The 22,435-nt window shown below is 47.7% G+C and overlaps 1 protein-coding gene across 1 annotated transcript; it reads left to right on the plus strand.

Annotated features, from left to right (window-relative positions):
- The first annotated feature begins 5,159 nt into the window (after positions 1-5,159).
- LOC307054022 (carbonyl reductase [NADPH] 3) lies at positions 5,160-12,538 on the plus strand. The gene is made up of 3 exons (XM_079705512.1): positions 5,160-5,463; positions 7,303-7,410; positions 12,052-12,538. Exons 1-3 carry the CDS (start codon positions 5,175-5,177, stop codon positions 12,486-12,488), a joined length of 834 nt encoding a protein of 277 aa, XP_079561638.1. The 5' UTR covers positions 5,160-5,174; the 3' UTR covers positions 12,489-12,538.
- Positions 12,539-22,435: the final 9,897 nt, after the last annotated feature.

A 22,435-nucleotide genomic window follows, 5' to 3' on the forward strand; every position in this document is an offset into this window, starting at 1 on the left:
TAGGATGTCTATTATCAAGAAGACAAGAGGGCTTCCCTGGTGGCGCAGTGGTTGAGAGTCCGCCTGCCAATGCAGGGGACACGGGTTCATGCCCCGCTCCGGGAAGATCCCACATGCCGCGGAGTGGCTGGGCCCGTGAGCCATGGCCGCTGAGCCTGTGCATCCAGAGCCTGTGCTCCGCAACGGGAGAGGCCACAGCAATGAGAGGCCCGCGTACCACAAAAAAAAAAAAAAAAAAAAAAAAAAACAAGAAGACAAGAGACAACAAATGCTGGAGAGGATGTGGAGAAGAGGGAACCCTTACAGACTATTGGTGGGGATGTAAATTGGTACAGCCCCTATGGAAAAAAGTACAGAGGTTCCTTTAAAAATTAAAAATAGGGCTTCCCTGGTGGCGCAGTGGTTGGGAGTCCGCCTGCCGATGCAGGGGACGCGGGTTCAGGCCCCGATCCGGGAGGATCCCGCGTGCCGCGGAGTGGCTGGGTCCGTGGGCCGTGGCCGCTGGGCCTGCGCGTCCGGAGCCTGTGCTCCGCAACGGGAGAGGCCACGGCAGTGAGAGGCCCGTGTACAGCAAAAAAAAAAAAATTAAATTAAAAATAGTACTGTCATGTGATTCAGCAATTCTACTCCTGGGTATTCATCCAAAGGAAATGAAAACATTATCTCAAAGAGATGCGTGCACTCCCATGTTCCTAGCAGCATTCATTACAATAGCAAAGACATGGAAACAACCTAAGTGTCCATTAATAGATGAATGGATAAACATGTGGTGTACATACAGTGGAAGATCATTCAGCCACAAAAAAAGAAGGAAATCCTGTTACTGTATTTGTGACAACGTGGATGAACTCGGGGGCATTAGGCTAAGTGAAATAAATCAGAACAAGACAGAAAAATACTGTAGGATCTTGTACGTGGAATCTAAAAAAGAGAACAGATTGGTGGTTGCCAGAGGGGAAGGGAGGAATGGTGAAGAGAATCAAAAAGGTATAAAAAAAACACTGGAACCCATAACTTCTGAATAGGGCACAGAGCCGTTTAGATGGTGGGAATTTGGATATGGCAAAATAGCCTACTTCTGCTCAGATCCACCAACCAGGTCATGAGTCAGATGGTGTCAAGCAGCTTTTTCCCTTTAATTCATTTCTCCTCAACCCTCAGGAAGGTATCAAAGTTTCTTCTAAACCAGTATTTTCTTAAGATTTGTTCACCATTCAAACCCTTTGTGTGATGCCATACTGGGTACAAGTGAAGGGTGTTTTCACTCCGTCCTGGAGGTAAGGGGAGAATCCTCCGTGTTAACTGTATTCGTTTCTGATTGCTGCTGTAACAAATTACCACAAATTTAATGGTTTAAGACAACACAAATTGATCAACTTACAATTCTGGAGGTTCGAAGCCCTAAAATCAAGACATCAACAGAGCTGTGTTCTTTCTGAAGGCTCCAGAGGATAACTCATTTCCTTGCTTTTTCCAGTTTCTGGAGGTTACCTGCATCCCTGGGTCCCTGGCCCCTTCCTCCATCTTCAAAGCCAGCAATGGGAGCATCTTCAAATCAGTCTCAGTCTCCTTCCCTCCCTCCCTCTCCCTGCTTTTATCTTGTATCTCCTTCTGCCTCTGACCTTCCTGCTTACCTCTAATAAGGAGATTTGGGGTTACATTGTGCCCAGCAAGATAATCCAGGGATATCTTCCCGTCTCAAGATCCTCAATTTAATCACATTTGCAAAGTCCCTTTTGCCATACAAAGGGACATCCACAGGTTCTGGGGATTAGGACTGGACATCTAGGAGCGGGGAGGGGACTGTAACCTGTGCCATTTTCGAAACTTTTCTCCTCCTTTCTCTCAAAAACCCCTAGCTCTTTTTTGAAGATTGTGTCACTTTTAACCAATTAACTCTCCTCATTATGAAACCCAATGTTCCCCAACCTTTGCTGCACATTGGAATCAGAGAGCTTTTAAATCTCCCAGCACTTGGGTAACACCCCAGCACAATTAAATCACGATGTCTGGGGATGGAGCCAGGTATCAGCACTTTTTTCTTTTTTTGAAGATCCACAGGGCATTCTAATGTGAAAAGTTTGGGAATGACTGCTATGAGCAACAGACTTTCTCCAAGCCACCCTAAGCACCCCTTCATTGACCTGCTGCATAATTTGCAGGGCCCAGTGCAAAATGAAGATGCGGGACAAGTGTTTAAAAAAAAATCAAGAATTTCAGGACAGTAACAGCAGAGGGTGCAGACCCTGAGGCCAGCACATTGATCAGTATCTTCTTCCGTCCTCATCTCTGAGGAGGTCAGTAGCTATGTGCAGGATCCATCCAGTGTCTTGGCTTCTCAGTCCCTTGACCTCCTTCACACCAACAAGATTTCCCTGTGCCCTTCTTGTGGTTCATCTGTGCAACCTCTGAGATCTGGATCTCAAAGCATCCCACACTGACCCCCAGGACCCGGCTTGGCTCCAGTCTCCAAGCTTCGCCTCCAGGGGTGCCCTGCCCTCGGAGACCTCTGTTCCATCAACCCTACTGTGTTTCCCTTATTATGAATTTCCGACCCTCTCGTGTCCTTTCTTCTGTCCTTAGAGGCCATAGCCCTACACTACAATCCTTTCCTTGCAAACATCTTTCCCTGTGCTGTGTGAGCCTGGCAAAACACCAACCCTCCAACTTCCTCCACCAGTTGCATTAGGGACTGGACGATGCTGGGGGGAAACTGAAAGAGGCCGATTGTGCTGTCTTGACATTTATGACCACATGTCTCATATGGGCCCCCAACTCTGCTGGTCAATGCTGCCTAATTCCCTAATAAATTCACTTTCCCGTTCTGCAAGATGGCTATGCTTCTTTCCTCAAGTTTCCTAAAAGAATCCTTCTTGCTAATGACCTCAAATCACTCATCCTTCAAAGAGAAAATAGTGCCCTCAAGGAGAGCCACCCAACATCCTACAAGCAGACCCACACACGCTGATGTTTAGATGATTACTATTGTATAAAAACATGCTTTCATCTCTCTCTCTCCCAGCTTTAAAAACTCTTTTAAAAGAGTTCAAGTCATACAAAGTATGTTCTCGACTACAACAGAATTAAGAAATCAATAACAGCAAGATATCTGGATAATCCCCAAATAGTTGGAAGCTAAAAAATATACTTCTAAATATTCTTGGTCAAAGAAGATGTCAAAAAGTAAATTAGAAGGTATTTTAAACTGATTGAAATTGAAAACACAACATATCAGTGTTTACGGGATGCCACTAACATAGTACAGGAAGGGAAATTAATAGCCCTTAATGTCTATATTAGAAAAGAAGATCTTAAATCAATGATCTCAGCTTCCATGGTTAAAAAACAAAACAAACAAACAAACAAACAAACAAAAACTCCACAACACAAACCAACTAGAAAACCCAAAATGAGAAAGAGGAAATAAAAATTAGAATGGAAATATAATATAACCAGAAAAAACAGAGAAACATATCAATGAAACCAAAAGTTTCTTTCTTAAGTAAATAAATAAATAGTTCTAACAAGAGAGATCAAGAAAAAGATATGAAAGACACAAAATACCAATATCAGGAATGAGAGAAGTGGCATCACTCTTGATATTAAAAGGATTGATAAGGGCATATAATGAACGACTTCATGTCAGAGTCAACAACTTAGGTGATATACACAAATTTTTTGAAAAACATGAATTAATCTCACTCAAGAAGAAACAAAAAACCTGAATAGCCCTGTATCTTTACAATAGAGTTCCAGGGCTTCCTGGTGGCGCAGTGGTTGAGAATCTGCCTGCCAATGCAGGGGATACGGGTTCGAGCCCTGGTCTGGGAAGATCCCACATGCCGCGGAGCAACTGGGCCGGTGAGCCACAACTACTGAGCCTGCGCTTCTGGAGCCTGTGCTCCACAACAAGAGAGGCCGTGACAGTGAGAGGCCCGCGCACCGTGATGAAGAGTGGCCCCTGCTTGCCACAACTAGAGAAAGCCCTCACACAGAAACGAAGACCCAACACAGCAATAAATAAATAAATTTATTTTTAAAAAAATAGAGTTCCAAATAATCTTTAGGAGAAAAAAAGAAAATACAGGGTGAGCCCCAGCAGGTGCCCACCTTCCTGACCTCACCTGTTGACTTGATGGAGAAAGTGGAGTCAGGGTGACAGACACAGGCAGCTCAGCCAACCTGTGCTTGGGTAGAGCTGAGTCATAATGAGATCGTAGCTCTCCATAAATCTAAAAGTCACTAATCAAACACACTCAGATCAAATGCACTCAGATTACACTAAAGAAGGTGGGTGGGAGAGTTCTAATTGCTTGTCCACACCGTGACACACCTTTGGAGATGCATTTTCAGTTGAACTTTATGGACACAAATTTCACTTAGAGAAAAAAATGCATATATGTATCCTCCTTGGACAAACCTAAAATGCACACACTTAGCACCCGAAGGAGTTGAGTAAGATGAATAAAAACATTCCGGTAAGAGGCTTCACCCACAATGAGAGTTTCATAAACATTCTCTCCCACTTGGGGGCGCACACAGCTAGGATCCCACACAGATAGGTACCCTGCCCACACCAGTAAATCTGTTCTTGGGACCTTTTTTTCTCTCATTCCTCTCTTGAGTTTCTCTTAAGCAAGGAATGGGATCTATGTCCTGAGAAGCAGTTACCGTGTCGAAATAATTTCACTGTAGTCAAGGAAAAAGCGAACATCCTCATTTTGCAGTGGATGACAGACGCACGCCCAAGAAAATTGCTCAGCACTTGTTTTTCTCCTTTTGGGGTTCTCCTACAATAGTTTCTTCAATCCAACTGCAAGGAATCTCTAGACCCTATCGACCCGTCACCGTCCCCCTTTGCTTTAGGGCAACAACGTCTCGACCCCGCAGACCACAGCTTGGCTCAAGAGGCGGGATCAAAAGAGGGCGCATCGCGGGGAGGGGGCGGACCCGGGAATGGGGCGTTACGAAACCTTCAGGAACAGACGGCCCCTCCTCGGAGGGGAGGGACCGAGGACCGGAGCCTAGTTCTCTGCAAGTCACAGCGCTGGATCCTAGAACACAGCTCTTCCTGGCTTCTCTGACTGTGGCCGGGCCTCCGCAGCGCGCTCCGCCCGTGGACCACGGCCCGGTTCGCTCTTCATCCAACGGCCCCGCGCGCCCGGCACCCGGCCATGCCGTCCTACACCCGCGTGGCGCTGGTCACCGGGGCCAACAAGGGCATCGGCTTCGCCATCGCGCGCGACCTGTGCCGGCAGTTCCCGGGGGACGTGATGCTCACGGCGCGGGACGTGGAGCGGGGCCGGGCGGCCGTGCAGCAGCTGCAGGCCGAGGGCCTGAGCCCGCGCTTCCACCAGCTGGACATCGACGACCTGCAGAGCATCCGCGCCCTGCGCGCCTTCCTGCGCAAGGAGTACGGGGGGCTCAACGTGCTGGTCAACAACGCGGGCATCGCCTTCAAGAGTAGGTGTGGGGGGCGGGAGGTCCCCGGGCGCTCCGAGGGTGCGAGACAGTGAGCCGCATACGCCCCCTACCCGCCCACTTAAGTTATGGAAGGCAGAGCTCGCCCCTCGGGATGCACTCAGCTCTCGCCTCCCACGGCTGGTTCTCGCTTCCCACGGAGTCGCGGGAGCGGTTCGTTTAGCTCAAGACCCGCCTGGATGCCGGGCACAGTGCGCCCCGCCCGCCTACCGGCCTGTGCGGGCCCGAGCACGCCAGGGCTCGGACCCTCCCAGAACAGACAGCTGCTGAGGTTTGCAAGAGAATCGGTCTCCTGGGAGGGGACCACGCCCTGCTAAGCTCATCAGCTTTCGAATGCCAGAAACATTTTCTCTGCGAAGAGTCTCCAAACTCACTTTGGGCTTTCACTTTCCTTGAAAGGGCGCATTCATAGATACGAGGAGGCATCTGCTCGGGACAGGAAGTGGGTCTCGGGAGCACGATTCGTGCGCACGTGCACGCGCTAGTGGACTTGAGAGAGCTTTAATGGAGCTTTTTAATGGAGAGCTTTGATAGGCTCTGGCAAAAAGGAAGCGAGCGTGGTTCCCACCCCCAGGGAAGCTTTGTTTGTTATCAAACATATATAAGTGTGGTCTGAAGTAGCACCTTCCTTTGGGGCCGGGGGGCGGGGCGCGGGAGGGAGGAGATCAAGGAGACTACTTACTCTTATTATTCGAGTAAGAAAGTTATCGATCTGCCATGTGCTGCAGGTAGAAATAAACAGGTCAGCCTCACTTACAACCTAGTGGGGAAGAGAAATCCAAGAGGCAGAGAGGATGAAAACGAAGCATTGTGAAGCGTTAAATCTTCATCCCCCTGGCCTTGGGCCCTCGGCAGCGCCCTGCACCTGCAACTCGGTCTGCGGGCTTTCTGGGAGCGCAGGCGGGGGCGGGGGCGGGGGGCGACTGACAGCCCCCGGAGCCGACGGCTGGGGCATTGGTGGATAAATACCCGGCTTCCTGGAGGACATACGGAGGAACACTGACTTCAGCTGGAAGCTCTTGCCCCCAGAGTGTGGGCTGTCGGCCAGCAGCGCCTGCCCCCTTGGACACTCGCTGGAATCGCAGAATCTCCAGCCCCGCCACCACACGTGCTGCATTATAATCTGCATTTTAACAGAATCGCCAGGGGCCTCCTGTGCCCATCCAAGACTGCGAACTTTGATCACTGCTGCTCAGAGTGTGGCTCGCAGACCAGTAGCTGTGGCGTCACCTGGGAACTGGTTAGAAATGCAAATTTTGGAGCCTCACCCCGGACCTTCAGGATCCCAAACTCTGGGGGCGGGGCCCAGAATGCTGTGTTCTAACAGGCCCCGCAGTTGCTTCCCACACACGCTCCAAGTTTGAGAACCACGGATCTCGTGGTTTAAAAATTGTTTTAAAGGTAGCTTGTTTGGGGGACTTCGGGACTTCCCTGCTGGCGCAGTGGTTAAGAATCCACCTCCCAATGCAGGGGACACGGGTTCGAGCCCTGGTCCGGGAAGATCCCACATGCCATGGAGCAACTAAGCCCGTGCGCCACAACTACCGAGCCTGCGCTCTAGAGCCCCCCCGCCGAGCCCGTGCTCCGCAACAAGAGAAGCCGCCCCAATGAGAAGCCCGCGCACCGAACGGAAGAGTAGCCCCTGGTCTCTGCAACTAGAGAAAGCCCTCCCGCAGCAACGAAGACCCAACGCAGCCAAAAATCAATAAATTTATTTTTTTAAAGTTAGCTGGTTTTGTCTTTCATTAGAGATAAGATCCACTTTGTCTTATGAATTTCAGGAGGAAATGCATGACTTTGTTTCCTTCTCTTTTTTGAAAGTTGATGATCCGACACCGTTTGACGTTCAAGCTGAGATGACACTGAAGACAAACTTTTTTGCCACGAGAAATGTCTGCAGGGAATTACTGCCGATAGTGAAACCTCATGGTAAGTCCAGCTTTGTGGACTGTCAGGTTGTCTCTCCTCGGCAAGGCGTGACCCACCCCCTGGGGTGGTGGCCGGGGGGGGCTGTCCCCCAGGAATCACCCAGGGGTGCTATTTCTCTGTAGGGGGAAAAATAGAAAAGTGAATTATTTTCTCATAGTATCTGGCCCCTCATCCGAACATTTCAGCTTTATTGAAAGCTATGTATATCCCACTTCAAGTTTATGGAAGAATTAATTCCCTTTTCCTCCAGAACTTGTATGTTTGTATGCATGCAGGCATGAGTGAACTTAGGCGTGTATAGATGCATGTATGTTTAGATACCTGATTCATTTGAAGTTTATCCTTGTGTAGGAAGGAGATGGATCTAAACGTACCATTTTTCATATGGCTACCCAGTTGTTCCCTCAACATTTGTGAAAAGTTCATCTTCTCCCCCACCTCCAAAAAGAAAGATGTGTATGATACATGGTGATGCTCTTGGGTCCCAAGTCATGAACTGAATCCTAGAAGGATAAGGTGTTTCAAGTCCCCAAAGGCCTCTTGCCTTTGAGCAACTTCAGTGAGACCTTCTCAATTCCCCAAGGTGGCCGGGCCTCACCCAGTTCACCTGGAGCTTGGGGAAAGTGTCTGTTCTCTCATTACTATGAATTTTCCTCTATTCCTTTCTTCTTGCACCAACCTTTGCCAAGCTGGTTCAGAGCATCCAAAAGAAACTTTTCTTTATTAGGAAATATCTTTCCCACACTTTCAAGTATTCAATGAATAACTTTTATTACTTTTCCCACAAACATTTATTGAGCGCCTAGCATAATCCAGGCATTACTCTGGTGCTGGGAATACAGTGGTGAGTATTGTGGGCATAGACAGTCCTGTCCATGGAGCACAGAGTCCGGCGGGAAAGACCACTGCTGACAAACAACCCTAGCTGTGTAAATTACAACTGTGCTGGGAGGTGGGGAGAGAAGCCTTGCTTCCCTGAGGATTTTCTTTCCCAAGAAATCAACTGTGATTCTTAGGAAGAAGAACTCTGTGATTTTTACTAGAAACATGCTTTTCTTAATTTAACATTTTGAAGAAAGATCATCTCCAGTGCAAAAACATTTAAATGTAAAAAGATGCATGGTGAGGGTTCCACCTGTCTGCCCCTCCCCATTCTCCACAGGTGATTCTTGTTACTGGTTTCTTAGTGGGATGGGATCATAGAAAGCTCACAGGTAGAGTTTCAGGTACCGGCTCAAAGAAGCATTGGGTCCAGGGGCATGGAGTTGGTGAGTGTCCAGGGTCAAGGGGATGGAATTTTTAAATGCAAATCTAAGCAAAAATAAATGTGTATATATATATATATATAATATATATATTATACATATATATAATATATATATTATACATATATATATTATATATATATAATATATATATTATACATATATATTATATATATATATTTGCTTCCCTTTTTACAAAAAAAAGGACATTAAGTATAACGTTTGCCACCTTGCTTACTATATCTGGGGCCCTTATTCTTTTTTACAGCTGCATAGTATTCCATTGTAGCTGTGTCTTTTACCAAGTATCATGAAATCTTCTTCCTATGGATTTTAGAATCATAGAATTTGAAAGCTGCAAAGTATTGAAAAAAACTTACATTTTAAAGTACATTTATGGTATCTGTCTACACCTTCACTTTATAGAGAAGGAAACTGAGCCCCAGAGAAGTGAATACATCCAGGTAGTAATAGAGCTGGAAACAGTATCCCAGTTTCCTAACTTCACCCCTCAATCAAACCAGGATAATTAGTTCTAGTTAGGGAAGGATTATAGCGCCAAATGATTGTGAGCCAACAATTTTGAAAGGTAAATAAAGTCTTTGGGGAGGGTGGGGCTCAGGGACCAACCCAGTGCTGGTGAATCGCTGTCTTTAACCAGTTTTCTGTTACAGTAATTCCCAAAGCGGGAATCTTTGGTTTGCAACACATTGAGAACAGTGGTGACTTTTCAATAAACGTCACCCTGGAGGGCAAAACGCTGAGCATCACTGCCCCTTGGTTTGTAGGGAGTCACTTTGTCCACATTCAAAGCTGATTTAAAAGCCACTCTTTTTTTTTTTTTAAAGAAACCAATTTCTTTTTTTTTTTCTTTTTTTAATTTTATTTATTTATTTATGGCTGTGTTAGGTCTTCGTTTCTGTGGGAGGGCTTTTCTTTAGTTGTGGCAAGCGGGGGCCACTCTTCATCGCGGTGCGCGGGCCTCTCACTACCGCGGCCTCTGTTGTTGCGGAGCACAGGATCCAGACGCACAGGCTCAGTAATGGTGGCTCACGGGCCTAGTCGCTCCGCGGCACGTGGGATCTTCCCAGACCAGGGCTCGAACCCGTGTCGCCTTCATTGGCAGGCAGACTCTCAACCACTGCGCCACCAGGGAAGCCCTAAAAGCCACTCTTTATTTAGCTTTATAATATCACTTTAAAGAAAGTTATCCCGCTTGCTTATTGGTTCAAGATTGAGTGAATAGGTTAAGCAACTGTTAAGCCACTAGGGGGAGCTACTTGCCCACTCTTGCCGGAACGCAGTAGGGGTTATTTCCGGACCGGGGAGCCACCTGGACCTCAGCAAAGAGTGGTGGTGATGGTGTGGGCTGAGCCCTTTTCAGGGCTGATTGGGCTCATTTAGCTCCTGTAATTTGTTTTTTCTTTTCTTTCCTCCTTTCCCGTTTGAATTTAATTCCTTGTAGCAGCCAAGCGTTTGAGTACAAAGCTGCTTAGCAAGCAATGAAGAGCATAACTTCAGCAAAGCAGAATTCCTGGCCAAAATATTGAAGTGAATCTAATCATTAAAAAAAAAAAATCATGCCAATCCAAACTGGGGGAAATACTATAAAATAATGGCTTAGAGTTTTTAAAAAGATCACTGTCAACTGCTCTAGTCTAAATAGACTAAAGAGATAGGACAACTAAATGCAATCCATTTATCCCTCCAGGGTCCATGCAATCCATTGGACCCAGGATGAAAACAAACAAAAAACCTATAAAGGAAGATTATTGAGACAATTAGGGATGTTTGAATATGGACTATAGTTTAGATAATAGTGTCGTACCATGATTAACGTGATCCCATTTGCGGTTACGGAAGGGAAGGCCCTTCTGTATACTACAGTGTTTTAAGGTGAAGGTTTATGGTATCTGTCTACAATTAAGAGAAAGAGAAAGCAAATGTGGCAAAATGTTAACAATTGGTGAACTCAGCTGAAGGGTATATATATGGGTGTTTATTAAACCATTCTTGCAACTTCTCTGTAGGTTGCAAAGGTTTTCAAAGTTAAAAGTTGGGAAAGAAATATGTTATTATCAGAGACAGACAGAGAGAAGGAAGGGAGGAAAGAATACACTGAAGAGTCTTGGGTCCCTGCGGGCTATGTGAGATGCTTATGTACAAAGACAGAGTGCGCGCATCTCCGTATGGGGCTGGGCCCCCAAGAATCTCCCAGCATGTACACACCCCACCAACAAACGTGTACCTGTGGTGAAGGCCACTCAGAAAATGAAATAAAATCCAGTTATCCTGTTGGATGCAAAGAATATGGGTTCAGGATAATATGTGAGAAAAGAACCGCCCAAATTTGGTGCTTTTTGATGTTTGATAAAGTGTGTAAATTCACACGTTCACTGGTTTGGGGATTTCTGTCAACGCTTCAAATTATTTTCTAGTTTTTGGCCTTCATATTTTATTTTATGGACAGATCTGTCTCATTAGTAGCTGTGAATCATTGCTAATATGAATATTAACTCACTAATTATATTTAATTATTTGTTAACTATGGGCTAAAAAAAGCAATGAAAATCAAAACTGGGATGGAGAATCAACCCATTCCACATGTGAAAGTATCCATCATTAAGGATAGACAAGGGTCATTGGCAAGGGATTGCTTAAACCTGATTTTGGCACTCAGGGGTACAGAGGTGGCCCCAGGACCCTAGGAAATAATCTAAGGGTGAGGGTGCTGTCCCCTGGAAAACAAGTTCACAAGTACCTGGAAATGTGTGTGTGTGTAGGAGGGTGTGTTTTATAAAACTACCTGGTGATTCTACTACAGACCTACCTTCTGCTCACCTAATGAATCACTGCTCTTTAGCCCCTGTTAATGACAGAAATGTGTTCTTCCTTTTGGGAGAACAAGGGACAAAAAGTTCAAACCCACTGGTGCATTCCTGAGGCATTTTTGAATGCCTTTGGAGGTTTTTTTTCAATGCCTTCTAGAATTTTTTTTTTTTTAAGGGCTTCAAATGCTTGGCTTTTTATTTATTTATTTATTAGATTTTTTTTTTTTTTTTTTTGCGGTACACGGGCCTCTCACTGTTGTGGCCTCTCCCGTTGCGGAGCACGGGCTCCGGACGCGCAGGCTCAGCGGCCATGGCTCACGGGCCCAGCCGCTCCGCGGCATGTGGGATCTTCCCGGACCGGGGCACGAACCCGTGTCCCCTGCATCAGCAGGCGGACTCTCAACCACTGCGCCACCAGGGAAGCCCTAGAGTCATTTTTTAAATCAGCAAGTACACCTGCCCCATGACTCAATCATGTTTGTCAGTAGTCAACCAATGATTGTTTATTTGTGACATGCTTCTATATTTTTCTTATTCTGTTTCAGGCAGAGTGGTGAATGTCAGTAGTTTACAGGGTTGCAAAGCCCTTGAAAATTGCAGTGAAGATCTGCAGGAGAAGTTCCGATGTAAGACACTCACAGAGGAAGACCTGGTGGAGCTCATGAAAAAGTTCGTGGATGACACAAAAAATGAGGTGCATGAGAGGGAGGGCTGGCCCAACTCTGCGTATGGGGTGTCCAAACTGGGGGTCACGGTCTTATCGAGAATCCTGGCCCAGCGTCTGGATGAGAAGAGACAAGCGGACAGGATTCTGCTGAACGCATGCTGCCCCGGGTGGGTGAAGACGGACATGGTGGAGGCTCTCGGCTCCAGGACCGTGGAGGAGGGGGCTGAGACTCCCGTCTACTTGGCCCTCCTGCCTCCAGATGCCACCGAGCCTCACGGGCAGCTAGTCCGGGACAAAGTCGTCCAAAACTGGTGAATGTCTGCTTGGGCACTTGGGGCTTAATAAATGTTTGGGAAATGAATGAATTCTGGTGTTGTAGTCCGATTCTGTTTCTGTCCTTGCGGGGCGCTGATGAGAAAGTGTCTAGTTCTGGGACTTCCCTGGTGGTGCAGTGGTTAACAATCTGCCTGCCAATGCAGGGGACACGGGTTCGAGCCCTGGTCCGGGAAGATCCCACATGCCGCGGAGCAACTAAGCCCCTGCGCCACAACTACTGAAGCCCGCACACCTAGAGCCCGTGCTCTGCAACGAGAAGCCACCGCAATGAGAAGCCCGTGCAACGCAACGAAGTGTAGCCCCTGCTCGCCGCAACTAGAGAAAGCGCGCACACAGCAACGAAGACCCAATGCAGCCAAAAATAAATAAATAAATTTATTTAAAAAAAAAAAAAAGAAAGTGTCTAGTTCTGGAATGGAGCTGAGCAATTTTGTTCTGCCCAAGCTCTAGCCTGAGAGGGAGATGCACCTAGTCCAGTGGTTCTCAAATATTAGAGGGCAGCCAAACCACTTGGAGGGTGTGTTAAAACATTGCCTGGAATTGAGGCCCAAGAGTGGGCATTTCTATCAAGTTCCCAGGTGCTGCTGGTATTGGGATGGCACTTAGAGAACCACTAGCCTCCTGAGAGGTCCCAGGGCTGCACAGCGGGTCCCAGCCACGTTCCAGGTGTTCCTTGCTGTTTCCAGGTTGTCGACTCTATAAGGATGGTAATTTATCCTGTTTCCTTAGTTCTGCAACCCTGCTTTATATCTCTTTCTGTTTTCCCACATTTGAGTACATTGAAATTGGTTCTTACACTTATGAAGTTGTGTGGCTTGAGGGACTTGGGAGGAATGTCCTTATTTTGTTGGGTTAAGGTTTCTTCCGTAATAGGTTTTCCGTTTGGGTTTTGCATCCTGTGTTCTTCCCAGAACGTTTGCAAGGTTGCCCTACCACTCTTCATCTAGTTCATGCCTGGGCAACTTTGTCCAGACCATCTCTTTGCTCTGACACATGCAGATATTTTCTCCTTAACCTATTCTGCTCCCCTGTAAGGTACAGCCCAGGGTGGTTCTTCGGATGCCCCTCCCTGGGCCCCTTTTGCGGCCTTTCTGACAACAGGCAACTCCACTGCTTTCAAATGAGATTGGTTTTGCAACCAGCCTCCTGTGTTCTGGTTATACCCTGCAGAAAAAAGACCTGGCGACCAAAGGATCTTATGAAAGACAAGAAATATACTTGCAAAGAAAGTTTGCTAGGGAGTCAAGACTTCAGAAGGAATGGGTGGCCAAACAACAAAAATGCAACAGGTGCACGATGCACAAAATGCAAAGGAAAGAAACCACAGATTTACCAAGTTGTGATGGGCTGTTCACAGTGGGAAACAGCAATTTTGTCCCTTGATTATGACCACAAGGTTCACGTCATATCTCCTGACAACAGCACTGCAGAAATAAGGGGTAATGGTGTTTTTCATTTGGAGATCAGTAAAGTATGGAAGTGCTGAAGGTTTCACTTATTTGGGGTACCAGGACTACACAGGTGACACTAGTATTTCTGGTCTATAACAGGGTGCAACGTATTTATTATTCTCGACTCTCTGACTTGCGATGGCAGCCTTGCAAAGTGTCTGTTCAGCTCTCACAACGCTCACACCACTTTTCCATCCACTTTGGGTAGAGGGAAGTCTGAACCCCAACCAGACTGCATCGCACTTCCTCTAGCCATCTCTATATTGCCTGATTAAATTCCGCACGCTCTTATATTTGTCTCAGACCATAGCTCCTAAGACATTTTAATGACTTCTTGCCTGGTTCTAAAAACATTTTAATGGCTTTCTATAAGTTTCCTGAATACCTTTCATACTCTGGACTTCTGCAGCCAGGCTCCAGACTCCTGTCAATGACGGGCAGAAGCCCGGGGACCATGGAGCTCTTTCAGGCTCTGCCTGGTGGTGTCACAGACAGGAAATGTATGAGTAAACAGGCCAATTCCTTTGATCTCTTCTCCCTTTTTTGTCTCTAGCCATATCCCACCTTGACATTTTTTGGATCAGCATGTAGCCCACTGAGAAGACCCCTAATTGTAAACTGCTGATCAGAATGGAATTTCTCATTTTTATGGAAAGGTCACTGGGGGCTCTTATTCGATGGTCTGCCCAGCACCCTCTTCCCAAGAATTATCTCCTGGACCCATCCCCCCTGCTCTTTCCCCATGTTTGCAGCTGCAGCAGCTGCAAGATGACTCTGTCCTGCTAGCCTCTGTTGACTGCTCCAGCTGTAGACCCTTCCTCTGAAGAGCAGGGCCAGCTGGACTGGATCAGGGGACACTCAGAGCTGCTACTGTGAGTGGCCATGCCCCACCCCACGTGGTCTAAGGAGGAAGCCGGGCATAGCCAGAGAAGGAGGAAATTGACTCTCAAGAAAAGCAGCTACATTGGGCTTCCCTGGTGGTGCAGTGGTTGTGAGTCCGCCTGCCGATGCAGGGGACACGGGTTCGTGTCCCGGTCCGGGAAGATCCCACATGCCGTGGAGCGGCTGGGCCTGTGAGCCATGGCTGCTGAGCCTGCGCGTCCGGAGCCTGTGTTCCGCAACGGGAGAGGCCACAGCAGTGAGAGGCCCGCGTACTGCAAAAAGAAAAGAAAAGCAGCTACAGAGTGGCCCAAAGAGAGATGGCCCCCATTCTCACAGTGGCATCCATTCCCCAGCTTCAGACCATCCTTGAGATCCTAGGTTCTAAGAGATGCTCTAGGAAACTCTTGTATCCTTTAAAGAAGTTTCCCTTTTCCTTAAGCTGGTTTGAAGTGACTTACTGTAGCTTGCAACCAAAATGAATCTAACTAACAGAAGTGCATGAAAACGTTTCACAGTATGCTGTAAAGGCAAAAATATCATGAAGTGACAACCCATGGCGTGCTAGTCCATATGTCACGCTTAATACTTTCCTGACATTGTTTTACATAATTCTTACAACAGTCCTTTGAGGTAGGTATTAATGTCATTTTTTCAAGTGAGGAAATAAAGGCTTGGAGAGGCTGATTAACTTACTCAAGATCACGCAGCTAAGAGCCAAGAGTCAGAATTGGATCCAGGACCGTCTGACAGAAAAATTCCTTGGTGCCTAGCACTTGGTACATCCAGCTTCACTATTACCAGTCTAAAGACCACAGGCAACTCCCTTGGTGTAAAAATTAAGGAAGATGATACATTGAATCTAAGGGATTTGTAAGTCATATGGTTATTAGATTCCCAAACCAGCCTCTGTGTGAACTTTTCCATAAAGTAGATACATGAAATACGGTTTTAAAGTGGCATATTTTATTATTTATTTATTTGGCCGTGCCACACGGCATGTGGGATCTTAGTTCCCCAACCAGGGATCGAACCTGCACCCTCTGCAGTGGAAGTGTGGAGTCCTAACTACTGGACTGCCAGGGAATTCCCTAAAGTGGCACATTTTAAATGGATTATCTCATACGTGTTTTTAGGCACCAAATGGTGCCAGAGATCCCATCCACATCAGCTTCTCTGTGATACACTTTTCTAGGTTGACACCCGTGTGGGAAACCCAAATACAGCATCAGCTTTAGACCTGGTCTGTAAACTTTGCCCTTGCCTACTGAACTGTAACAGGATTGTGACAGCCCAAGAGCCCAAACAGTGATACAGTGGAGATAAGGCAGGTGATAATGACGATCCTGACAAAGGTTTACTCCTTACTGCAAGTCAACCACAAAGTGGGAACAGCATCAACTACAGAACTATGCAAGATTTCTACACAGATGGGTGGAGAAGAGATGGGCTTGGAGGGTCACCAGTATCTGCACATGGAAACTCAGAATGAGTCTCCCTGGGCCAACCTTCCTAATAGGTGGGCCAGCCTGACCCATTTCCTCTGATTTACAGTTCTTTCTTCACTCTCAAAAGGGGTGAAATTCTGATTTAAATTAAATCTGAAGTGCCCTAATTCGTTTATTATTATGCAAGGAACCTATGCTATTTACATGTCTTAAACAGATGAACACAGCTCAGTACATCAAGGGTGACAAGACAGCTTGACCCAAGTAAACAGATCCTTGTAAGAATAAACTTTTAAATCTTAGTGCTGTACATTTACATATAATCCTGATTATAAATGGAGTTCTTTTAAGGGTTTACACTACCCTTATTTGTCAAAGTTAATTTATATTAACCTCCCACACACCTGGCATTCTTCAGAGCTAGGTGACCTAACTATAAGGCAAGTGTATTATTTTATATAAATGCACTAGGACAAAGTTGTACATGTTGGTTTTGGCACAGACAAACTGATTCTCTCTCCTTAATGGTGGGTATAAGCAGTTCTTTCATCTCTGTTAGTTCAATGCCATGTGCAGTGTGGCTAGGATTTGAGAAACCTAAAAAAAAGAAAAGAAACACCTGTTTGTCAACTTTGTTTTTGTAAAAATGGAGTTTATCGCATCTTCATTAAGAAATCAATTTTCATGAAATTAATTCTTTGTCTTGCAAATGCTCAATCCTTTAGTTTTCTTCTGTTTTTACTTTAAGACCATTCCTAGAATTGACCATTAGAGGATTTACATCTGGGACACTTGGTATATGCCAACTGGGTGGAGATGGAATAAGAATCAGAAGCCTGGCTGGTGAGAGGTCCAGCATCCCAAACTATTAAAACATTCTTGATGTTTGGGGGGAGGTGATAGATCCCCTCGGGAATCTGATACAAACTCTATACTCTTTCTCCAGAAACATACATAAACACAAAATATTCTACACAATTTCAGCGTGTTCATGGACTCCCCACTCCCATCCCCCCAAACTCTTTCATGGATGGCCTAGCATTTATGAGCCCCAAACTAGGTCTGAAAATTCCCAGGGGACAGTGAGGGGTTAAATTGTTAGAGGCTTCCATAGAAATCACAACCTCAATCAACAACAGGTGGCACTGCTTTGGTTGGCTGGGAGCCTGAGCTGGTGCAATCAGGATGCTCAGGTGAAATTTGCCCGAGTCCCGTCATCAGGTGCTTCTTGCTCTGCAGCTGTCAGGCCAGGTTGGGTGCGTCTGGACTGTCCAGGTCCGAAGGCTCCTGAGGATGACAGGAGGGGTTAGAGTTTATCTGGAAACATGAATGCTCTTTAGACTTGATGTGAGGTCTCCTTTCTGAGCCAGAGCCCACAGTAAGAAGCTCACTCCAGGAATTATCCACCTCACCTTCTCAGATGCCAAGGGTCGGAAAAGTGCAGCCTGTGGGACCGGCGCACCTTACCAGGGTCCCCAAACCTCCAGCGGCCCGAACGTGTACAGAAGGGTTCATTTCGCTTCCTCCCCGAGAGTTTGGGTGTAGTCCCGATGGCCAAGTGCCATGGAGCCCACCTTTCTTGGGTCCATCGGTTCTCCTTGTGTGTAACTCCAAACCTCTCCTTGGGCCAGCTGATTCACTGACCGACATCCCCTTCCATTTGGGTGTGTCGGGGGAAGACCCAGATGAGAGGCGGAGCCAAACCTATCCCCAACCTGTGCTATGCCTCCCCAGAAGCAGACCCGCGGCGAGGGCGGGAGCTAGTTGTTCTCGCTGAGAGCGACGCCCACCGCCGGGAAGCTGCGGGAGACTTGAGGTGGGAGCCCCGCGCTCTGGAGTCCGCGTTCAGGACCCGCCCCCGCGCGCTGAGGACCCGTCCCCGGGACCCACCCCGCCAGCCGAGGTACCGCCTCCTGGTCCCGCCCCCCAAGCCAAGGGTCCGTCTTCCGGGCCCTGCCCCGAGCGTCGAGGACACTCCCCGGACTCTGCCCCACTCACCGAGGGCTCTCCCTTAGCCCCGCCCCCCACGCGCCGAGGGCCCGCCTCTCCGCCCTGCCTCGTCCCGTCCGCAGAGAAGCCCCTCCTTTGGCCTCGCCCCTATACGCCAAGGGCCCGCCTCCCGGCCCAGCCCTTCTAGGCTCCGCCCCACGCACCGAGGGCCCGCCCTTGTCCCCGCCCCCAAGCGTCTAAGATCCGCCCCCCGGCCCGCCCAGTGTCCTGGAGCCGCGGCCGCTGTGGCTCGGGCGCTGCGCTTTCTCCGCCGTCCTGGCTCCCGGCCGCGCCGCAGCTGCCGATCGTTTAACCCTTAGCGTCCAGCTCGGCTCCTCCGCGCCTCCCGTGGGCGCGCCCGCCGGGAAAGGCCGCCGCCGCCGGTAAGTCGGACCGGCGCCTTCGGCCGCCAGGCGAAGCCGAGGTAGCCGGGGCGTCTCCTCTTGGGGGTCCGCGAGCGGCGGGTGCGTCCTCCCCGGGTGCACAGGGTTCGGGCGGCGCCTTGGAGGCGGGCCCGGTGTGCAGGTGGCTCCCCCGAGCGCGGCCGGGGCCCGCCGGCGCTCACTGCTGCAGTGCGGGGGCGGCCCTAGCGAGGCCTCTAGTGGGCGTGGGCTCCGGCCCCGGCCCCCCAAGGGGCAGCCCGGGAGGCTGAGCGGGGTCCCCTCCCAGTTTCCCCGGCTCCCTGCAGCGAAGGAAGAGCGGCCTGGCCCGGCGCGGACTCTCGTCCAGCAGGTGGAGGTCAGGTGGGTCACGGCCCGGCCGCCCCTCACCGCGGCCGGCGGATGCCGAAGCCGCGGCTTTGTTTGCTCGCGGTCCTGGTCGGGGAGCAGGGCTAGGGATCGAGACCTTTATAAGATGAAGGCTTTCCTGTTAAGGGAAGACCCCCCCAAGTCTTCCCGACTGTCCGCAGGAGAAGGGATCCCAGCCGCAGTGCGCGCTCAGCCGCCTGGCCCCTCCGTCTTGCAGGATTGCCAGCTGCTGCCTTCCTGGATGGTCTTTTACCAACTCAGTGCCGCTGCTTATGGAGTCTGTTACCCTCAGGTGTTTCCCTAACCTGGGACAGCTGTCCTACACTTGGGAGAATCTTTGCAGGATATTTTGGTAAGGCAGTGGAGGCGCTCCTCTCCCCCCAGAGCCTTCTGCCATTATGTGTCTTACATTTTTGCCACCTCAATTTAATTACTACTCTGAAAGACCCGATTCAAAATCATGTGCCCTACAGTTGATTAAACCACTTGCAGATGAGTGTTTCTGTGCTGTGACTAAGGATCATTATCTACTGATAAGTGTTCTGGCTCATGGGAGGGTGACTCTGACACTTTTCACTCACCTATGTTTTCATCTAACTCAGAAACGGTCCTTCGTGTAAACATCTTTAATACTAACTTCTTTTGGATCTAGACAGTTGATTTTTCACTCAAACTTGTTTTCCTAAGAAATTAAGAATGGTTAAGGTGAGAGATTCCCAGCTGACATTTTCCATTTTCTGGCGGATTCATCTGGTCTGATACGCTTGTTTATACGACTACTCCTTTGGGTGTAATTGTTAGGAGGCTGTAGAACTCTATCAGTCTTACTGAGCTATTGAGTCTCTCACAGAAAAGGTATCCAGAGTAGATTGCAAACACATTGTCAAAAGAGCTCTATAAGGGCTGCACTATTAATTTTACCTGTAGCTTAATGTAGTCGAGGGTCTGTGGCACCTGGCTGGCCTGAGCTGGAATCCTAATTCTGCCAGTTGCTTGCTATGTGACCCCAGCAATTTTCTGGAGGGCCTGATTCCCAGTATCCTCATCTGGAGGCTGATAATACCCATCTCTTAGGACTCTTGTGTGTTGCATAAGAGAAATACACGCAGAAATGATAGATTTGCCAAGCCCCCCCCAGAAGACTCGCTTACTAGCATAGTATCAAGTGCCCCATATTTTGAAATAAAAGAGCTTGCATATTTCCAAACTTCTCACCAGTGCTGTTAGTTACATTGAATAGTACTTTCTTCTTACAACCAACCATAACATTGAACTGCTCCAGTTACCTGCTCTTACCTGGCTGACGCCTTCCTAACCATGAGCAGTGGTACCCCTTTGCCACCTCCCCTCCTAAACACATGTTATCGCTGACCAGGCTCTCTTCCTGCTAACAAGCGCCCACACCTGTGGACTTTGGGGACGTCTCTGCTGGTAGCTGGGCTTCCTCTGCACTTCTTGCCAGCATCACTCTGTTACATCAGCCCACCCTCCGTCACTGTGCCACATTAACTTGAAATTACGTGTTTAGGTATTTTCTCTTTTATTAGGCTCTGAACTGTGAGAGTAGAACCCTGCCTTGTTCATGTTTCTTTCTCCAGTGCGTAGACACCTAATACAGTGAGCAGCCTGCATGGAGTATTGCAGTGGTTCAGAGACACGGGATTTCAGACCTGTACATTTCCTGGAATTAAAAAAAAAACCCAAAAACTTATGGACTGTTGGGATGTACTAAAGTCTTATCTCTTTACTTGGCAAAACAAACTACACCTCTCGTTACCATCCTTGATATTTTCAAAAAGTATGAAGGCTATTATTTCAGAAAAAGGGACAGGCCTTTCCAAGAATGAGCAGGCAGTCTTACTGTGTGCCTGTGCATAGCACAGTATATTTTTGCAGAGAGGCCCAGCATGTGCAAAGGCTCTGTGGTAGAATGAGTTGTCTTAGGACAAGCAGAGTGCCTTGAGGAGAGTCAGGTGGAGCCCTGTAGGCCACAGAGTGGGGTGGGGGGAGTGTGGACTTACTGTAGGCTTAATGGGAAGAGTTTAAACATGGTGGGGAAGTGCTTTATGTTTTAAGAGGACTTGGAGTGCTGTGTGAAAGTACACTGGAGAGGGGCAAGAGTGAAGGAGAACCCTTAGGAAGCTTCTGCAGGCTTGCAGGAGAAAGGTAGCTTGCACAGTGGAGAGTCCACGGGTATTTTGGAAGAAGAGCCAACAGGACTTGGGTTGAGTGTGACAGGTGAAGAGAAGGAAGAGTCTAGGACGATGTTGAAGTTCCCATAGATGGCGGGGCCACTTTTTGAGGAAAAGAAGACGAGAAGGAGCAGGTTGAGCAGATAGAATCAAGAGTAGAGGGTTTTTAAGCACGAAAGCAACTTAAATGTCCATTGACGGATGAATGTATAAAGAAGATATGGTGTATATACACACAATGGAATATTACGCAGCCATAGAAAAGAATGAAATAATGCCATTTTTAGCAACGTGGATGGACCTAGAGATTATCATACTAAGTGAAGTAAGTCAGAAAGAGACAAATACTATATGGTATCACTTCTATGTGGAACCTAAAATATGACACAAATGAACTTATCTACGAAACAGAAACAGACTCACAGACATAGAGAACAGACTTGTGGTTGCCAAGGGGGAGGGGAGGTAGAGGAGGGATGGGGTGGGAGTTTGGGATTAACAGATGAAAACTATTATATATAGAATGGATAAACAATAAGGTCCTACTGTATAACACAGGGAACTATATTCCATATCCTGTAATAAACTACACTGGAAAAGAAAAAACAAAGAGGGTTTTTCAAAAACAGTGTTATTGAGGTATAATTTACAGACCATAAAATTCATTCATTGAAATATACTGTTCAGTGATTTTTAGTAAATTTACAGATGTGTGCAGACATCACCATAATCCAATTTTAGCACATTTCCATTACCCCACAAAAGAACCCTTGTGCCCATTTGCAGATACTCCGCTGTTCGTACTCCCCACCCTAGGCAACCACTATCTAATCTACTTGCATCTCTACAGATTGGCCTGCTCTGGGCATTTCATATAGATGGAATCATACAATATGTGGCCTTTTATGACTGGCTTCTTCCACTAAGCTTGTATTTTCCAGGTTCATCCACCCTGTCACATGTTTCAGGACTGTTCCTTCTCATCGCTGAATAGCGTGCCATCGTGTGGCTAGACCACGTTTTGTTGATGGACACTCGAGTGTCTAGTTTGGGATGCACCTGGTTTGAGACACGCGTGCCATATCTGGGTGGAGAAGTCAAGGAAACATTTGCATGAATTTGGGCCTTGGAGGGGGAGGTCCGGGAGGTTATAAATCTGTGGGTCATGAGCATGAAGGTGGTACTTGTTAGTTAAAGGAATGGAGAGATTATTGAGGG

Source organism: Hyperoodon ampullatus (genome assembly GCF_949752795.1).
Source record: "Hyperoodon ampullatus genome assembly, chromosome: 5".
NCBI lineage: Eukaryota > Metazoa > Chordata > Mammalia > Artiodactyla > Ziphiidae > Hyperoodon > Hyperoodon ampullatus.

What these genes read in the sequence shown, in the direction of transcription:
- LOC307054022 (XM_079705512.1), top strand. Translation starts at nt 5,175, where the DNA reads ATGCCGTCCTACACCCGCGTGGCGCTGGTCACCGGGGCCAACAAGGGC. An exon ending in CGCGGGCATCGCCTTCAAGA is followed by an intron (nt 5,464 to 7,302) that starts GTAGGTGTGGGG and finishes CTTTTTTGAAAG; the next exon opens with TTGATGATCCGACACCGTTT. An exon ending in GCCGATAGTGAAACCTCATG is followed by an intron (nt 7,411 to 12,051) that starts GTAAGTCCAGCT and finishes ATTCTGTTTCAG; the next exon opens with GCAGAGTGGTGAATGTCAGT.